Genomic DNA, 17,789 nt, shown 5'->3' on the forward strand with positions numbered 1-17,789 from the left:
CAATGTACATTTCAATTCTTTTAATTTTAAATATGTTTATATTGTCTATCCTGTAAAATAGTCAGATGTCTATTCATATTAATGTACAGAATTCACCTGCTTGCTGCTACTACTGCACATTCACCCAATGTATATACTACATATACATATATATATATATATATATATATATATATATATATATATATATATATATATACAGTGGGGCAAAAAAGTATTTAGTCAGCCACCGATTGTGCAAGTTCCCCCACTTAAAATGATGACAGAGGTCAGTAATTTGCACCAGAGGTACACTTCAACTGTTAGAGACAGAATGTGAAAAAAAAATCCATGAATTCACATGGTAGGATTTGTAAAGAATTTATTCATAAATCAGGGTGGAAAATAAGTATTTGGTCACCTCAAACAAGGAAAATCTCTGGCTCTCACAGACCTGTAACGTCTTCTGTAAGAAGCTTTTCTGTCCCCCACTCGTTACCTGTATGAATGGCACCTGTTTGAACTCATCATCTGTATAAAAGACACCTGTCCACAGCCTCAAACAGTCAGACTCCAAACTCTGCCATGGCCAAGACCAAAGAGCTTTCGAAGGACACCAGGAAAAGTATTGTAGACCTGCACCAGACTGGGAAGAGTGAATCTACAATAGGCAAGCAGCTTGGTGTGAAAAAATCAACTGTGGGAGCAATCATCAGAAAATGGAAGACATACAAGACCACTGATAATCTCCCTCGATCTGGGGCTCCACGCAAGATCTCATCCCGTGGGGTCAAAATGATCATGAGAACGGTGAGCAAAGATCCCAGAACCACACGGGGGGACCTGGTGAATGACCTGCAGAGAGCTGGGACCAAAGTAACAAAGGTCACCATCAGTAACACACTACAACGGCAGGGAATCAAATCCCGCAGTGCCAGACGTGTTCCGCTGCTGAAGCCAGTGCATGTCCAGGCCCGTCTGAAGTTTGCCAGAGAGCACATGGATGATACAGCAGAGGATTGGGAGAATGTCATGTGGTCAGATGAAACCAAAGTAGAACTTTTTGGTATAAACTCAACTCGTCGTGTTTGGAGGAAGAAGAATACTGAGTTGCATCCCAAGAACACCATACCTACTGTGAAGCATGGGGGTGGAAACATCATGCTATGGGGCTGTTTTTCTGCCAAGGGGACAGGACGACTGATCCGTGTTAAGGACAGAATGAATGGGGCCATGTATCGTGAGATTTTGAGCCAAAACCTCCTTCCATCAGTGAGAACTTTGAAGATGAAACGAGGCTGGGTCTTCCAACATGACAATGATCCAAAACACACCGCCCGGGCAACAAAGGAGTGGCTCCGTAAGAAGCATTTGAAAGTCCTGGAGTGGCCTAGCCAGTCTCCAGACCTCAACCCCATAGAAAATCTGTGGCGGGAGTTGAAAGTCCGTGTTGCTCGGCGACAGCCCCAAAACATCACTGCTCTCGAGAAGATCTGCATGGAGGAATGGGCCAAAATACCAGCTACTGTGTGTGCAAACCTGGTAAAGACCTATAGTAAACGTTTGACCTCTGTTATTGCCAACAAAGGTTATGTTATAAAGTATTGAGTTGTATTTTTGTTATTGACCAAATACTTATTTTCCACCCTGATTTACGAATAAATTCTTTACAAATCCTACCATATGGATTCATGGATTTTTTTTTCACATTCTGTCTCTCACAGTTGAAGTGTACCTCTGGTGCAAATTACTGACCTCTGTCATCATTTTAAGTGGGGGAACTTGCACAATCGGTGGCTGACTAAATACTTTTTTGCCCCACTGTATATGTATATATATATATGTTCTTCCTCTACACCCCCCCCCCAATTTTGTTGCACATGTCGAGGAGCGTGTCAGGCTACATTTCACTGTGTGTTATTTCACTGTGTGTTATACTTGTATAACTATGCATGTGACAAATAAAGAACCTTGAACCACTTATCTACTCTCCTAGAGCTCTACTCTACTCTATTCTACTTTTCTACTCTCCTATTCGCCAACCTTTTTTGCGCCAAAGACCGGCCTTTAAGGTGTCGTGGATAAATACAACAAAATAAAATCAGTGCTGGTACCAAAAAAAAGAAGATTTATTCATAACACACAGGAAAACACCCAGTGAAAGCGAGTTAAGGATAAAAAATAAATAATGATAAAAACTGGTAAAAACCCTGAAAACCATAAATTTCACACCCGAGTCTCAACTCTCGCAACCCGGTACCAAATGACTCCCAGACCGGTGGTTGGGTACCGCTGTCCTAGAGCACTCAAATCATTTTATATGACATGTCTCATTCACTTTCTTCTATGCTTAAGGGCTTCCTGTCTACCAATCATACTCCGACAGATGAATAGGAGAGCAACTTGAGGTTAGTAACTTCTTCAAGGGTTTTTGGTATGCAGACTGGAGCAACAAGGGATCAAACCACCAACCTTCCACACAGTAGAGGACCCACTTCATAACAGATGTCTCTGCTTCCCACACTTCTGTTAGCATCCACCCAAATACTTTCATGGACAATTTATTATTTAAACACTTATGAATACTTATCACTTGATATTTAGTGCAAATAAAGTACAGTTTGAAAGTGTATGTACTGAAAGATAACAACCCTGTATTTTCTGGAAAGATCACAGTATGTAAATGTGGCACCAATGCAAGATACCGTACTTTCTTGAAATTGAAACTCTACCATCCCCTAACAATCTTTTGTTCACAGGGGTATCCCAAAGGGAACCATGCCATAATCAAAAATTACATTTTTCCCACTCTGCATAGATTGTAAAGAAAAAAATAGAGAGAAAAAAAGAGATTTTATAGTTTTAGTTTTGAGCATTTGGTGCACTGAGACAATCATGTAATTGCTCAATGCTTTCACACTTACTGGGATTAAGTAAAATAATCCATTTGTTCATATGGTTACAGTAAAAGTGTATCTCATTTATTCATGAATTTATTAACATGTAAACTTAATATTTAAACTCTTTTATGAGTGTAGCCAGGTGGCTCCCACTTCAGGTGTACACACTAAGGCATGCATATAATCATATAATCATTAAGCATGTGTGTTTCAGGCTGTGTTATTGATAAAAATCAGTTTCTGTATCACATGCTGACTTTGTACAGGTTTTAATATAAACTAGTTACTGGATTTGACCTTAATTAAAAGGATTGATCAAGCTCCATCTTTGTAATTAACTTACGCCAGTAAAGACAGCAGTATTGTGTCTCTATATAAATATTTTACTTTGCCTGACTTTCTGCTTAATATATTACCATACATTAACATACATTACGGTAATAATATATAACCTCTAATGGGCACTTTCTTCATTTTCTTGACTTCTAACTGCTACGATTTACAGGTGGGTCAAGTCAGTTAAGCGACTGCATGGTCTTTGAAGAACATATTTGGATTGCTTTTGCACTATGCAAATTTACTGGGGAAGAAAGATTTTTTTTGTTTATTTGTTTGTTTGTTTTTTTTGTTTTAGATTGGGCTAGGACTATAAAATCTTTCACACAGGCGTTCCAAATATAATTAAATAAAACTTGTGGACAACTAGAAAGTCTTCTTTGTATTATGAATATCTTTTCTGAAATGAAGACATGAAGAAATAAATCAAAGCTCTGGACGAAATCTAGGGCTTATAAACTTGAATGTGCAATTTGTTTACGCTTTTTTTGTTTTTTCAAAGTTATCTTTTACATCAGTAAAAGATAACTTAAAAAGCCTATAGAAAGCAACCACAAAGAATTTCGCTCAGCAACCAATCACAACTAACATTTCCTTGAATGGAAAAATCTGCATGGCTCATGACATCTGTTAGTAGGTCATGGTGTTGCCTTCTAACTCCAGGATGTCATCATCATCACACATGGACGGGCTGCATGTATTTCTGATTGTTCATTTAGGTAAATCATATTTATTCCATCTTTATTGATGTTCATTTTTGTAATGCCATGGAGATGCAAACAACCTTTAATTTTGTTTGGGGGGGGGTTTCTCCAGGATCTTTAACTTCCAGTCAAGATCTCAGATATGACTCACTGATAGAGATGGCAATCAGACCAGGAGAAAATATCACTCTACACTGTGATTGTAAATCGTCAGTTGGAGTTTACATAGTGTGGTATAGGAAATGGGGACCAAAGTTCAAATGATGGGGCTGCTTACAGAAACATTCTGAATCCATTCCCTGATTTTCACCTGGCGAAGAATGAGTCCTCTCAATCTTACGAGCTGCTGATCACAAACATCACTGATTCCAATGAGGGTCTCTACTACTGTGGAACTGAAAAGCTTGCGCTTACGGATAAGAAACTAATTACTCCTGGATATGTACGCACATATGGTAACATCACAACGAGGATTTTCTTTTGTAAGTAATCTGTGTATCATTAATACATTTTCTGTGAATTGTTTAAAGGATCTGACAAACTAAGCACAGAAAGAAAATCAGGTCTTACATAACCCCGTACTTGTTTAATGGTCAAAGTGGCGGCAAGATTATGGATTGAAAGAGAAACTGAATTTCCACTATTGAAACCCATGCATGCATGATGTAAGATGCTTGGATTTTTGTTCCATCCCTAGAATTAAAGATGAAACTGAGCACATCAATCATGTTCGTCTGTAATGTCACAGTGTCTAAATTTTCACAATTTCTAGATATCTGGTGTGTTGGTTTTTTTTCATTCAGATTCCAGTGAACCTCATCACCGTGAGACTCAGCCCGACTGTGCTCTTTGCTGGATGCTCTTCTATTCTCTCTGTTAAGCTTTTGCTATCCTCTCATCTCTCCTCTCCTCCCTTTTGATTTATTACTGTCAGAAGACAGGTAACTCCTCAATGTTTCATTTTGTCCAGCCAGTTACTTTTTATCACTTTATTCCTCTGGTCATTTGACCATCACTATTAAATTGAGTTTTTGGAAGAAAAAAAAACTGGGGGAAAAGTGGCTGATTAAAATGAATGTATCTTTTAATGTATTACCATAATTAATATTGTGATATATTTTAATATTTATTTTATATTCATTTTAATTACATGTTGTTCATTTCTGTAGCTAAGGAACCTCAAGTTGATGAAAAACAGTATGAGAGAAGAGACCAGACTACAAGAAATCAGGTAATTAATGGCTTTCATCAGTCTTCACATCAGTGATATGATATATGTATACTACAGCTACTACTTATTTTCTGTAGTCATGATGATCAAGATATTGAACAGTAAAATACATTTATCATATTACACAAGTATATCATGATACATCTAAATTATTATGACATTTTAGGATGACGAAGTGTATTATGCTCCTTTGGAAATCCGTCAGGCATCACAGAGACCAAAGAAGAAGAGGACAGCCCAGATTTCTGATTTCAGCATCTCTGCTATCAACACTTGCACCATGTAATAATAATAATTATGTTTTTTCCTCCCACAGAAATGACAAAGAAATATTTATGTCTGGTTATTGTTATACAGTGGAAATAAAAACCTACCATCTTTAACTTACAGATATTAACAATTGCTCTGACATGAACAAAACTAATATATACGATTTGACAACATGAAAAAAAAATTGTTAAAATTACTAGCTTTTTGTTGTTGTTGTTCTTTATAGTTAATAAGTGTGTTTTATTACACACACACACACACACACACACACACACACACACACACACACACACACACACACACACACACACACATATATATATATATAATATATACATATATATTAGTGATGTCAGGGTTAATCTCGCTAACGCCATAGCCGCATTAACGCGCAAATCTGTGTTTGGGTTGTTTGGCTGTTGGGTTATATTAGTTATTATATTAGATATATTTATATCAGTTATCTAATTCAGCATCATTTATTTTTACCTCAATGTTTATGAACTTGCCTCAACTGTCATATAATGTCTATTTATCCTCTAAGTCAGCGTTATAAATGCTCTTCCGGCCAAACCCTGTAGGATAACTTAATGGGTTGAAAAAACAACTTTTTGCGGTGTAATTCTCAGGTGATATTTCTCATTCAGCTCACAATCAAAATGTTTTGTTTGTGGTATTGGACAAAAAGATAATATAAAGCAATCACTGTAGTACAAACCAGCGCTATACAATATTTTTCTGGGAATTATTGTCAAACCTGAGAACAAACATCATAGCTTAGGAAGGTTAATTCCTGCACACTGCAGACCACAGCCTCTCTGTGTGCGCACCGCGGATGACGTCAGCGCGCACACTGTGTCTGAGGAGGATGTGCGGAAGTGTTTCAGGAAGGTGAACGCACGCAAAGCTACTGGTCCGGACGGGATTCCCAGCCGCATCCTCAAGTCATGCGCGGCTCAGCTGGCTGGAGTGTTTACACACATCTTCAACCTTTCCCTCTCTCTGTCTGTAGTCCCAGCCTGCTTCAAAATGGCCCAAATCCTCCACCATCTCATCACTGAACGACTGGCGACCTGTAGCCCTGACCCCCATCGTGAGCAAATGCTTCGAGAAGCTGGTCAGGGAATTCGTTTGCTCTTCACTACCCAACTCACTGGACCCTCTACAATTCGCATACTGCGACAACAGGTCCACTGATAATGCCATAGCCCTGACACTACATACTGCCCTGTCACACCTGGAGAAGAGAGACACGTATGTGAGAATGCTGTTTGTAGATTACAGCTCAGCATTCAATACCATCGTTCCCTCGAAGCTGGACAGGAAACTGCAGGATCTAGGATTGAGCAGCTCCCTCTGCAGCTGGATCCTTAGCTTCCTGTCTGACAGACGCCAAGTGGTCAGACTGGGCAGCATCACCTCATCCCCCATCACACTGAACACTGGTGCTCCACAGGGGTGTGTACTGAGCCCTCTCCTGTACTCACTCTACACCTATGACTGTACGGCCACTAACAACTCCAACATCATTGTTTGCGGACGACACTACAGTGGTGGGTCTTATCACCAACGGTGATGAGACGGCTTACAGGGAGGAGGTCAGCGCCCTGACCCACTGGTGTCAAGACAACCATCTCACCCTCAACGTCGCAAAGACAAAGGAGTTGATAGTGAACTTCCGGAGGTGCAGAGAAGTACACACCCCCATCACCATCAACGGCGCTGAGTGAGCAGTTTCCGGTTCCTTGGTGTACATCTGGCTGAGGATCTTACGTGGTCAGTACACACAAACAAAACAGTGAAGAAGGCGCAGCAGCGCCTCTTCTTTCTCAGGAGACTGAAAAGATTTGGCATGAACCCCCGCATCCTCAGGACCTTCTATCGCTGTGCCATTGAGAGCATCCTCACTGGATGCATCACCACCTGGTATGGCAACAGCACCGCTTACAACCACAAAGCTCTCCAGAGAGTAGTGCGGTGCTCTGAACGGATAATTGGAGGTGAGCTTCCCTCCCTCCAGGACATCAACAGGAAGCGGTGCCTGAGGAAAGTGGGGAGGATCATCAAGGACTCCAGTCACCCCAGCCATAAACTGTTCAGACTACTTCCATCAGGAAGGAGGTTCTGCAGCATCCAGTCCCTTACCAGCAGACTGAGAGACAGCTTTTTCCATCAGGCCATCAGACTGCTGAACACGTCATAGACACCTCACCTTCACTACTGGAACTTCAACATTATGCACTCCACACTGTATATAAATGCCACTTGTTTTGCACATGTCCAACTACCAACCTCTGTATATTTTATATATTTTATTTTATTGTTTACTCTATTTAATTTGTAAAATATGTATATACACACACACACACGTAGAAAAACATATTTAGTATACACATCCAGTAATGCATGCACTCTTATATTGTACATATATTTATTACTCTAAGATTTAGCCATTCTTATATTTTGCTTGTTTTATGTTATTGTATTTTTGCACACCTCTGTTGCTTGTGAAGCTCGCACACAAGAATTTCACTCGCATGTACTGTACCAGTGTGCCTGCTCATGTGACGTGACAATGAAAGTGATTTGATTTGATTTGATTTAGAACAGAAAACAGCCACATGAAAAAAATCACATAAACAAATACAGCAGCATCTAAAAATTTGAGTTTTGACTCAATTAAAATAGTTATTCTCCTCATTTCTAATAGAGTAATATAACTATTTCAAAAGTATTTTTCTCATCAACATACATGTACAGTAACTTAGCAATGGTGATTGGTACAACAGAAAATCCTTAAATTTGCTAAAGTTTTCTCACATAAAGGGAGATGAGGGTATTATTGAAAAACATCATCCTGAAGCTCATTAGCTTCCAGTACAGATTGTATGCATGTCATTTTACTTAGTTTAAACTGATTTGAGTCCTCCAGCTAGCGTATTTCCAAATTGACAAGTGAATATGGATTTTAGTTTACCAAAATAACTACACATGAATATTTGTGAGAAGTAAACTGGACAATGTGGGAAATCTTGGTGAAGTTCATTACCTGGAAACAAGATTTGAGATTTTTCTATTCTATTCTATTTGTAATGGACACTGGATATGCAAATGTCCACATGGATAAACACACTGTTCAGGCAAATGAGAAAAAAAAAATTGCGACACAGCAGCTCAGTGTGTGATTTGATCACAAAAGTTAGTTTCAATGGCAAAAACAAGCAATTAATTTTGATATAATTGTCTAGATTTTTGTTTGTTGGTTACTCATATTGGCAATAAATGTGGATGAATAAAGTTAAAGGGAGGAAAGCTGATCCAAATAAAAGGGGCGTAGCTGCCAGGAGCAGAATAGTATACATACAGGATAGCGACGAATACATGTATATCCTATAGACCAACGAGAATCATCAAGGCTAGTAAACATTAATTTAAATTGACTAGATTTAGATTCACTCAGTCAATTTAATATTTTATATTGCCTTTACATTCTCTGGGGTTGAAAAACAGTGATGATAGCCCATGTAATACCTGCTTCTGCAACTATTGGTTAAATCCACAAAGGGTAGTGAATTTCAGAGCAACAAAATGTTTTTGGGTTTTTTTTGTCCACACAACATCCAATCTTAGAGTTACCCCATCTGTCAAATCTGCACACTTTAACTCCTGAGCACAACAATTCAGTTCAATTTATATTGCATCAAATCCCAACACCAATCAACTCAAGGTGCTATATATTGTAAAGACTCTACAACGAGATAGTGTACATGAACATCTGTGTAGCATATTGATTTGTTTATATAGCTCAGTAACTGCCGTTGGTTTCCTAAGGCACCAACGGCTGAGGACAAGAGAGCACAACCTGTCAAACCCTAGTGGTGACAAAACACCACTAGGTTGTGAAAGATGTGGCAGTCCTATTAAACAGCAGAATCAGGAAGAAGGCATATAAGAAAACTGTAATGTACCGGGGCACAAGGAACAACTGAATCAAATGTGGAACACTGTATTTCACATAGTAGTTGCAGTGGTATTAGGGGCAATAAAACCAGTAAACCCAAACTGTAAGATTCCAGTACATTGCAGACACAACATCAAAGGTCTCCGTCCAGAAGAGGTTCTAAGAATAGTTAAAATACTGTGCAGAACCCTCAAACTTGATAGAGGACCCAAGTTTGAGGAACATGGCGACAATGTAGGATCAAGTCAACAAGGTCCCAGTCTCACAGGTTTAGAGACCATTCTGATCTGGCAACCACCAGTTGTGAAGAAACTAGTAGATGACTTGCTATGGGATGACTGATATTGGATGACTTCCTCTTCCTGTTGCTGTGTACAGATGTGCTTTATCTACAGGTTAATCTGATTAACTCATTTAATTACAAAACTTTACTTAAAGGATAAACAGATTTAGTAGAAATGTAACTCATGTTAATACTAATGACAGTGGTTTTATTAATTTTTCTTCAAGGAAATTCAGAAACTAATAAGATTAGAATGTATTTTTGTGAAAGCACTTTCACTTTCAACCTAGCTATGTAGTCTACAAGAAGTTACAACAATATAAGTTGACAGTAAACCCAACGTTAACAACCCCCTGTTCTGTGAAAGTCACAGGAAACCCACAATGATAAACAGTCCCTCACAAGCACGCACAAACCTTCAGGCTGTTGAACCAGTATTAAGTGCAGAATGTGATTTGTTTTATTGTCAGTAGTTTAGAATGTATTTTCAGAAAAAAAAACATATATATATATATATATATATATATATATATATATATATATATATATATATATATATAGCGAGAGAGAGAGAGAGGGAGAATCAGCACAATTCAGAAAATAATAATATTAGGAAGTGTTATTTGTGACAGCACTTTCAAGATTACCTTTTTTGTTTTTCCAAGAAATGATATTTGAAACAAATTGTAATCATTTTCCTTGTGTCCTTAAAGTCAAGGTTGGTCACCATACAGGCTCTGTCTCATGCTGCAGAATGACAGAGGACTGATCATCCAGTGTGGTATTATATAAAAAAAACAATATAATCAACACCAAGTGAACTACAGCATCATCAAGAAACCTCAGCATTACTTTTCATACTGCAGTGTTTTGAAGGTTTTTTTTTATTCGGGCTCCACCCAAGTTATTTACACTGCCCATGGTCCCCTGGTATCTTGCATAGATAATATCAATTATGCGCTGCTCATTATTGCTGCCAAATTTTAACACTGAGATCACCACCTAAAGGGAACCAATAACATAACGATAGATGGTCTGTTTAGAGGAGGATCTTAAATCAAGAAATTTTAATATTAATTTTTGATTCTGTTTGTGTCCTCCATCGTTGTTAATGTGGACATATTTTCTTTATTTATAACCCAACAGAGGGCAACTTCTTCAGATTCCAGTGATATAAAACGTGGTTAAACAATAATTGTGCATGACTAGAAGGTCTAGGTATGTATACATATTTAAAATGCATGTATAAATTGATTTTAATAAAAGCTTTCAATAAAGTGTAATTGATTATTGATTTTTTTTTTTTTTTACAGTGTGTGTGTTTTTTGTTGTTTTTCCTTCTTTTCTTTCTTTTTTTGTTCATTTTTGGAAAATGACCTTTCTGGTTACCATCATAACATCACTTGGTGTTGCACCTATAGAAAACAACCACAAAGAAATGTTCCATTCAGCAGGCCAATCACAACTTACATTTCCTTTAATGGAAAAATGTGCATAGGTCATGACATCTGTTAATAGGAAGTGTTGTTGTCTTCTAACTCCAGGTTATCGTCATTAGACATGGACGGGGTGCATGCATTTCTGGTTGTTCTTTTAGGTAAATCATCTAAATGTTTTTCAATATCCCATTTTAACAATAAACATTTTTCTCATTCTGAATGTTTAAAAATTGTGCATATGTGAACATACTTTAATTTTTGTTTGTTTGTGTCTTCCAGGAGCTTTATCTTCGAGTCAAGATCTGAGAAATGAATCAGTGATAGAGATGAGAGTGAGACCAGGAGAAAACATCACTCTCTACTGTGATTGTAAATCATCAGTTGGAGTATACATAGTGTGGTACAGGAATTGTTCTCATGAGAAGCAGCCTTCCCTGGTATTAAAAACCAGGCTGGATCGGAGATATGGTGCCCCACACTCAGATTATGAGTCTACTTTCTTCCATCTCCTGAATCCATTTCCTGATTTTCATCTGGTAAAGAACAATTTCTCTCAATCTTATGACCTGCTGATCACAAACATCACTGAGACTGATGAAGGCCTTTACTACTGCGGAACTGAAGAGCTCAAGGTTAAGGATGAAGAAAAAATTATCCAAAGATATGTGCGCACATATAGTAATATCACAACAAAGATCCTGCTTCATAAGGATTCTGGTGAGTCTTGCATTATCTGTGCACTGTTTTTTAGCCCTTTGAAAAACTAACCACAGTAAGAAGATATGATCCTACATTATGATGCATTTTAAAATGGACAGTTTGATTGTTTAGTAGATAGTAGGTGAATGATTATGATGATTTGCATGCCACCAGAATAAATTTAAAATGAAACAAGAAAGATGCAATTTTTTTTTATTTTTTGACAAACGGAGTTGTAAATGAAATGCAAATTTTTTATGTTTTCTTTGTGGTGTTTTAACACTTTCCGTCCCTCAGAATGCTTTGCTTGGCCTTAAATAAAGCTGTCTTAAGCTTTTGCCAGTAAGCAAACTGCATTCTAAACTGAAATCAAGTCAATGACGTGGCCGTTACTAAATATTTTATTTATTTATTTATTCATTTTACTTCTTTAAAACAAGCTAGATGCTGTTACAGCACATTCTGGGTTATCCTCTATAATATCAACTACATCTGTAAAAAGCCCTCATCTTTGTGGCTAAAAGATGAGCCTGGTGTCAGAATGTAGGTAAAAATGAGAACATTTATACTGTACAACTTCGTCTGAAGTTTTAAAGCACATATCTTGCAAGGTTATATGATCTTTTGTACTCTAATTTCTACTTTGTTATGATAATTCATAGACAATTAGTTTTACTATTGAAACTATCATATATAGTAATGTTCAATGCTGGCATTAGAGCAATAGAATAAAAAATAAACTTGAGCTTCAGATTTTGAGATTACTTAAAAACTGTTTTTCTTGCAACTTTGGTTGCAATTTTTTAGAGGAGCTAATATGTTTATTTCGAACATAAAAATGTTATATCACTTGCTCCTATATTTAAAAGTTGTATTTTGTGTTGTGATTCACTGTCCACAACCTAAATAGCATTTGGCTTAATCTGAGCTGAAAGCAGTTGAGATTTTGGTGAGGTCTGATGCAAAAATTCACAGAGGGTTCCTGCATTTGTTTGGATTTTCACTCATTCACACAGGGTCAAAATTATATGTACAGGTTCAAATATGTATAGTGGTGGCTGTGACACATTAAAAAATAACACATTACTGTAATCACATTATATTTTCCAGTAACATTTTACTGTACAAATTCAATAATGCAGCACATTACAGTTACAATTATGTTGTCACTTGCGTTACAAAGGTTCATTCATTTGCTGTGCGGCAGAAACCATTTGCACATTGTTAAAATCAGGTGATTTCAGTTCATGTCTGAGAGGAGAAAATTGGTGGAGCAGTACAGCAATACAGCTTTTGAGGAGTGGACATTAATTACATTTTTATTGCACAAAAGGACACAAGCACGATGGTCAAGCGGAAACAGCTTCCAGGACAGAAACAACCACATTATACTGCTAACACAACATTAACTCTTTGCAAGCATCTACATACACAACATGCTAACACAAAGCTAGACAAGAACTGAGAGAAATTTTAAAGCTGAGAACAAACTGACTGATCTTCAACAGGGACAAAAAACAGTGATGAGCATTGAGGCTAATAGTCACCATTTCTACCTGTTCATGTTTCTAAAGTAGAATGACTGTGTCGATCATTTTCAAGTTTCTTTGAGCTGGTTTTAATCTTTGCTTTGTGTTGTCAGGTTAATGTTCCTATCTAAAAACTGAAAGAAATATTGTACCTGTGTCCCCATTAAGATCGAGATTTGTGTTGGTACATGGGGCTGTAGCCTACATTAGCTGGTTATTATCAAACGATGTGTTTCAGGTCATTTTATGGAGTAATGACTAACTTAATGTAACATATGAGTAGTGTAACAAATAATTTTTCCTGGCAAGTAATTATGCAAAGCATAGCATTACTTTTAAGTAAAGTAACAAGTAATGTATTAAAAGGAGGTGCTGAAGGTTCTACAATGTCTTTGAACCAGACAAAGTCAAGGCATATTAATGTCTCATTAGTGATCACAACTGACTACATTTGGTAGTTTCTTTTTGCAAACATATCAATTTGTACAATAATTATAACCATAATAATTTATTTGTTAGCAATCTTTGGATTGACCAATACTCAGAACAATGGGAAACCCCAAGGAACTAAGTGAAGACCTAAGAAAGAGAATTGTATAAGTTGGGAAGGTCTCTTGGAGACCTTTCTAAATGACTGTAGAGTCCAAGATTATCAGTTGAGACAATTATAAATAAGTGCAACTTATTTGGATGTTGCCATTTTGCCAAGGAAGAAGACTCAGACTAACCCTGAAATAGGAGGAATCTGGTTAAGATGTTCAGGGACAATTCAGTGCTCAAACATGCCATGAACTGAAAACTCCTCAAATGCCAGCATCACTGCCCACAGTGAATTGAGTTTTACATTGCCATGGACTGAGAGGGTGTTGACCAGTAAAGAAGTCCCTGCTCCAAAATCGACATCTTCAAGCTCGACTGACATATGCAGCTGCCCACACAGACGAGCCAAATACGTAATGGATAAAAGTCAGACATGAAAAAGACTGAACTATTTGGCTACAATATTGAGAGGTATATTTAGAGGAGTAAAAGACTGGGAAGAGTGAATCTACAATAGGCAAGCAGCTTGGTGTGAAAAAATCAACTGTGGGAGCGGTCATCAGAAAATGGAAGACATACAAGACCACTGATAATCTCCCTCGATCTGGGGCTCCACGCAAGATCTCATCCCGTGGGGTCAAAATGATCATGAGAACGGTGAGCAAAGATCCCAGAACCACACGGGGGGACCTGGTGAATGACCTGCAGAGAGCTGGGACCAAAGTAACAAAGGTCACCATCAGTAAAACACTACAACGGCAGGGAATCAAATCCCGCAGTGCCAGACGTGTTCCGCTGCTGAAGCCAGTGCATGTCCAGGCCCGTCTGAAGTTTGCCAGAGAGCACATGGATGATACAGCAGAGGATTGGGAGAATGTCATGTGGTCAGATGAAACCAAAGTAGAACTTTTTGGTATAAACTCAACTCGTCGTGTTTGGAGGAAGAAGAATACTGAGTTGCATCCCAAGAACACCATACCTACTGTGAAGCATGGGGGTGGAAACATCATGCTATGGGGTTGTTTTTCTGCCAAGGGGACAGGACGACTGATCCGTGTTAAGGACAGAATGAATGGGGCCATGTATCGTGAGATTTTGAGCCAAAACCTCCTTCCATCAGTGAGAACTTTGAAGATGAAACGAGGCTGGGTCTTCCAACATGACAATGATCCAAAACACACCGCCCGGGCAACAAAGGAGTGGCTCCGTAAGAAGCATTTGAAAGTCCTGGAGTGGCCTAGCCAGTCTCCAGACCTCAACCCCATAGAAAATCTGTGGCGGGAGTTGAAAGTCCGTGTTGCTCGGCGACAGCCCCAAAACATCACTGCTCTCGAGAAGATCTGCATGGAGGAATGGGCCAAAATACCAGCTACTGTGTGTGCAAACCTGGTAAAGACCTATAGTAAACGTTTGACCTCTGTTATTGCCAACAAAGGTTATGTTACAAAGTATTGAGTTGTATTTTTGTTATTGACCAAATACTTATTTTCCACCCTGATTTACGAATAAATTCTTTACAAATCCTACCATGTGGATTCATGGATTTTTTTTTCACATTCTGTCTCTCACAGTTGAAGTGTACCTCTGGTGCAAATTACTGACCTCTGTCATCATTTTAGGTGGGGGAACTTGCACAATCGGTGGCTGACTAAATACTTTTTTGCCCCACTGTATGTTATCATCAGTCTACACAATGAGCTAACCTCGATAACTTTTGTTTTTCAGGTTCAAGTGAGAACCGCTGTTTTACAGCTTCAAGTGAGCACCATCATGAAACTTGTTGGATGCTACTTTATTCCTTGTGTCCAGCTTTTGCTGTTATCTCATCACTTCTCTCTTCTCTTTTGATTTATTACTGTCAGAAGACAGGTAAGTCCTCAACGTTTAATTTGTCTACCAAATTATTCTTCATCTCTTTATTTCCGTGCTCATTTTGCCATCATGATTAAATTAAGTTTTTGTCTCTAAAATTGAAATATTTTCACTTTCTCTATAATTCTGCTATTATAATTTTACTATGATTTTTCCTTTAATCTGGTTATAGTTGTTTTCTTTTGGTGTACTGAATTATAATAACACTATGTTAATTTCTATAGCTAAGACACCTCAGGATGATGAGAAAAGATACAGCAAAAGAGTACAGAAAAGATGGAATGAGGTAATTAAGAACTTTCATCAGTCTTTATATGTACTGATATTTAATATTTATAATACCTTATTTTCTGCACTATAAGGCGCACTTAAAATCCTAATTTTCTCAAAAATCGACAGTGCGCCTTATAATCCGGTGCGCCTTATGTATGAATTCTGGATTGTCGGAGCATTACAGCTACCGTAGTCAGGAGCCTAGCGGACTCGGAGTAATCTGGGTCCAAAACTCCGTCCGCTTCAGTTCCCAAAGTCAAACGAACACTGCAGCATCACTGAGAGTTAAAAACTGTCTAAATTATTTCAACTTTAATAAAATAATCAGCATTGCTGCTTTACCAAGTGTAACAATTAAGTTTAACATCCAGGCATCCATGAAAACAGAATTTATTAAATTTAACAGAGTTAGAAGTTAGCAGGAAGTTAGCTCGCTAGTTTCAACCTAAACATGATATTGCATGTTCTGACTGAGAGATTTCTGAAAAATTTAAAACATACTGCTCTGCTATCACTTCCAACATAAATGAAGACAGAAAACTAAACAGCAGTGACATTTGTAGGGTTACTGAAGTTGGACTAGCTGATATATAATGATCTGCTATGTGATCGCTAGCGACACAGCTATGTTAGCCTAACAAACACAGTGAAGCTGGAGGATGAACGCTAACTTTTTCCACTCCATAAAAGTTAACATGAGGGTTCCCGATGATGAGGGACAAATGCAATCGCATGTTGGGATGCTGTAAACTGACCAAACTTCAGGAGAACAACTGGAATAATCCATCCACAATACGCGGTTAGTCATTAATATACTCCCAGCAACACTGGAATAGAGCAGCTGCGAGAGGATTCAACATTAATGAATCAATAGTACGGAAGTGGAGGAAGCAAGAAGAATGAGTTGAGTAAAGTTTGACTTATCTGACTGTTTTGTTTCGCTTACTGCGCCTTATAATCCGGTGTGCCTTATGTATGAAAACAGACCGTTCATTGACAGTGCACCTTATGGTGCCTATGGTCCGAAAACTACGGTACTGCTAGCATTTATTTTCTGCTGTTCCTCATTAATGTTTAGCAGTGAATTCATTTTAGCATATTAAATCAATAGATGATGATAATTCTAAATAAATATATCTTTAGGATGAAGAACTGTGTTATGCTGCACTGGAATTCCGCCAGTCGTCACAGAGACCAAAGAAGACGATAGCCCAGAGCTCAGATTTCAGCACTTACTCTGCCATTAATACTGACAGCATGCAATGAACCCATCAGTGCAACAGGCTGTATAATGAATTCTATACTCTTATACTTATATTTTATACTTTTGGTGTTTGTGCTTATTAATTCATGTTTTGTTCACAACAGTGTTATCACAACGGTATTTATTACATCCCACAGAATTGCTTAGATCTGTGAAAGTAAAAATATATTTACTTTGTTTGCCAAGAGGATCATGCTATAGTCTTTAAGTTAGATATGTGAAACAGTTTCGCTTTACTTTTTATGCAAGCAATGTAATACATCTGTAAAGTTTAATAAAAACATTTCACTTGTTTCCATTGTTTGTGATTATTCTTCATTTTTCTTACTGTTGGTCTTGAGAACTACTGTGTATTATTCAGCCAAAAAATAGAATAGAAGATTGGAAAAATGTTGCCTGGTTTGAGTCTCATATCTTAATTTCTGCTGCGAAATTCACGCATCATGTTTAGAATGTTGTGTAACTTTCAGGCTGGTGTAGAGTAAATGTGTAGGGGATGTTTGCTTGGC

At 37.8% G+C, this 17,789-nt stretch overlaps 1 protein-coding gene and 1 pseudogene across 1 annotated transcript; both read left to right on the plus strand.

The window, feature by feature from the left end:
- Positions 1 to 4,078: 4,078 nt before the first annotated feature.
- LOC146707869 (uncharacterized) lies at positions 4,079 to 5,436 on the plus strand (annotated as a pseudogene).
- Positions 5,437 to 11,381: 5,945 nt separating this feature from the next.
- LOC146707870 (uncharacterized) lies at positions 11,382 to 17,524 on the plus strand. The gene is made up of 4 exons (XM_085460895.1): positions 11,382 to 11,820; positions 15,597 to 15,740; positions 15,968 to 16,029; positions 17,160 to 17,524. Exons 1-4 carry the CDS (start codon positions 11,430 to 11,432, stop codon positions 17,280 to 17,282), a joined length of 720 nt encoding a protein of 239 aa, XP_085317021.1. The 5' UTR covers positions 11,382 to 11,429; the 3' UTR covers positions 17,283 to 17,524.
- The last annotated feature ends 265 nt before the right edge of the window (positions 17,525 to 17,789 follow it).

The sequence above is a fragment of the Copadichromis virginalis genome, linkage group LG6, assembly GCF_057382275.1.
Source record: "Copadichromis virginalis isolate Kocher_CV1m ecotype Utaka linkage group LG6, C_Virginalis_male_GT1.1, whole genome shotgun sequence".
Classification (NCBI taxonomy): domain Eukaryota; kingdom Metazoa; phylum Chordata; class Actinopteri; order Cichliformes; family Cichlidae; genus Copadichromis; species Copadichromis virginalis.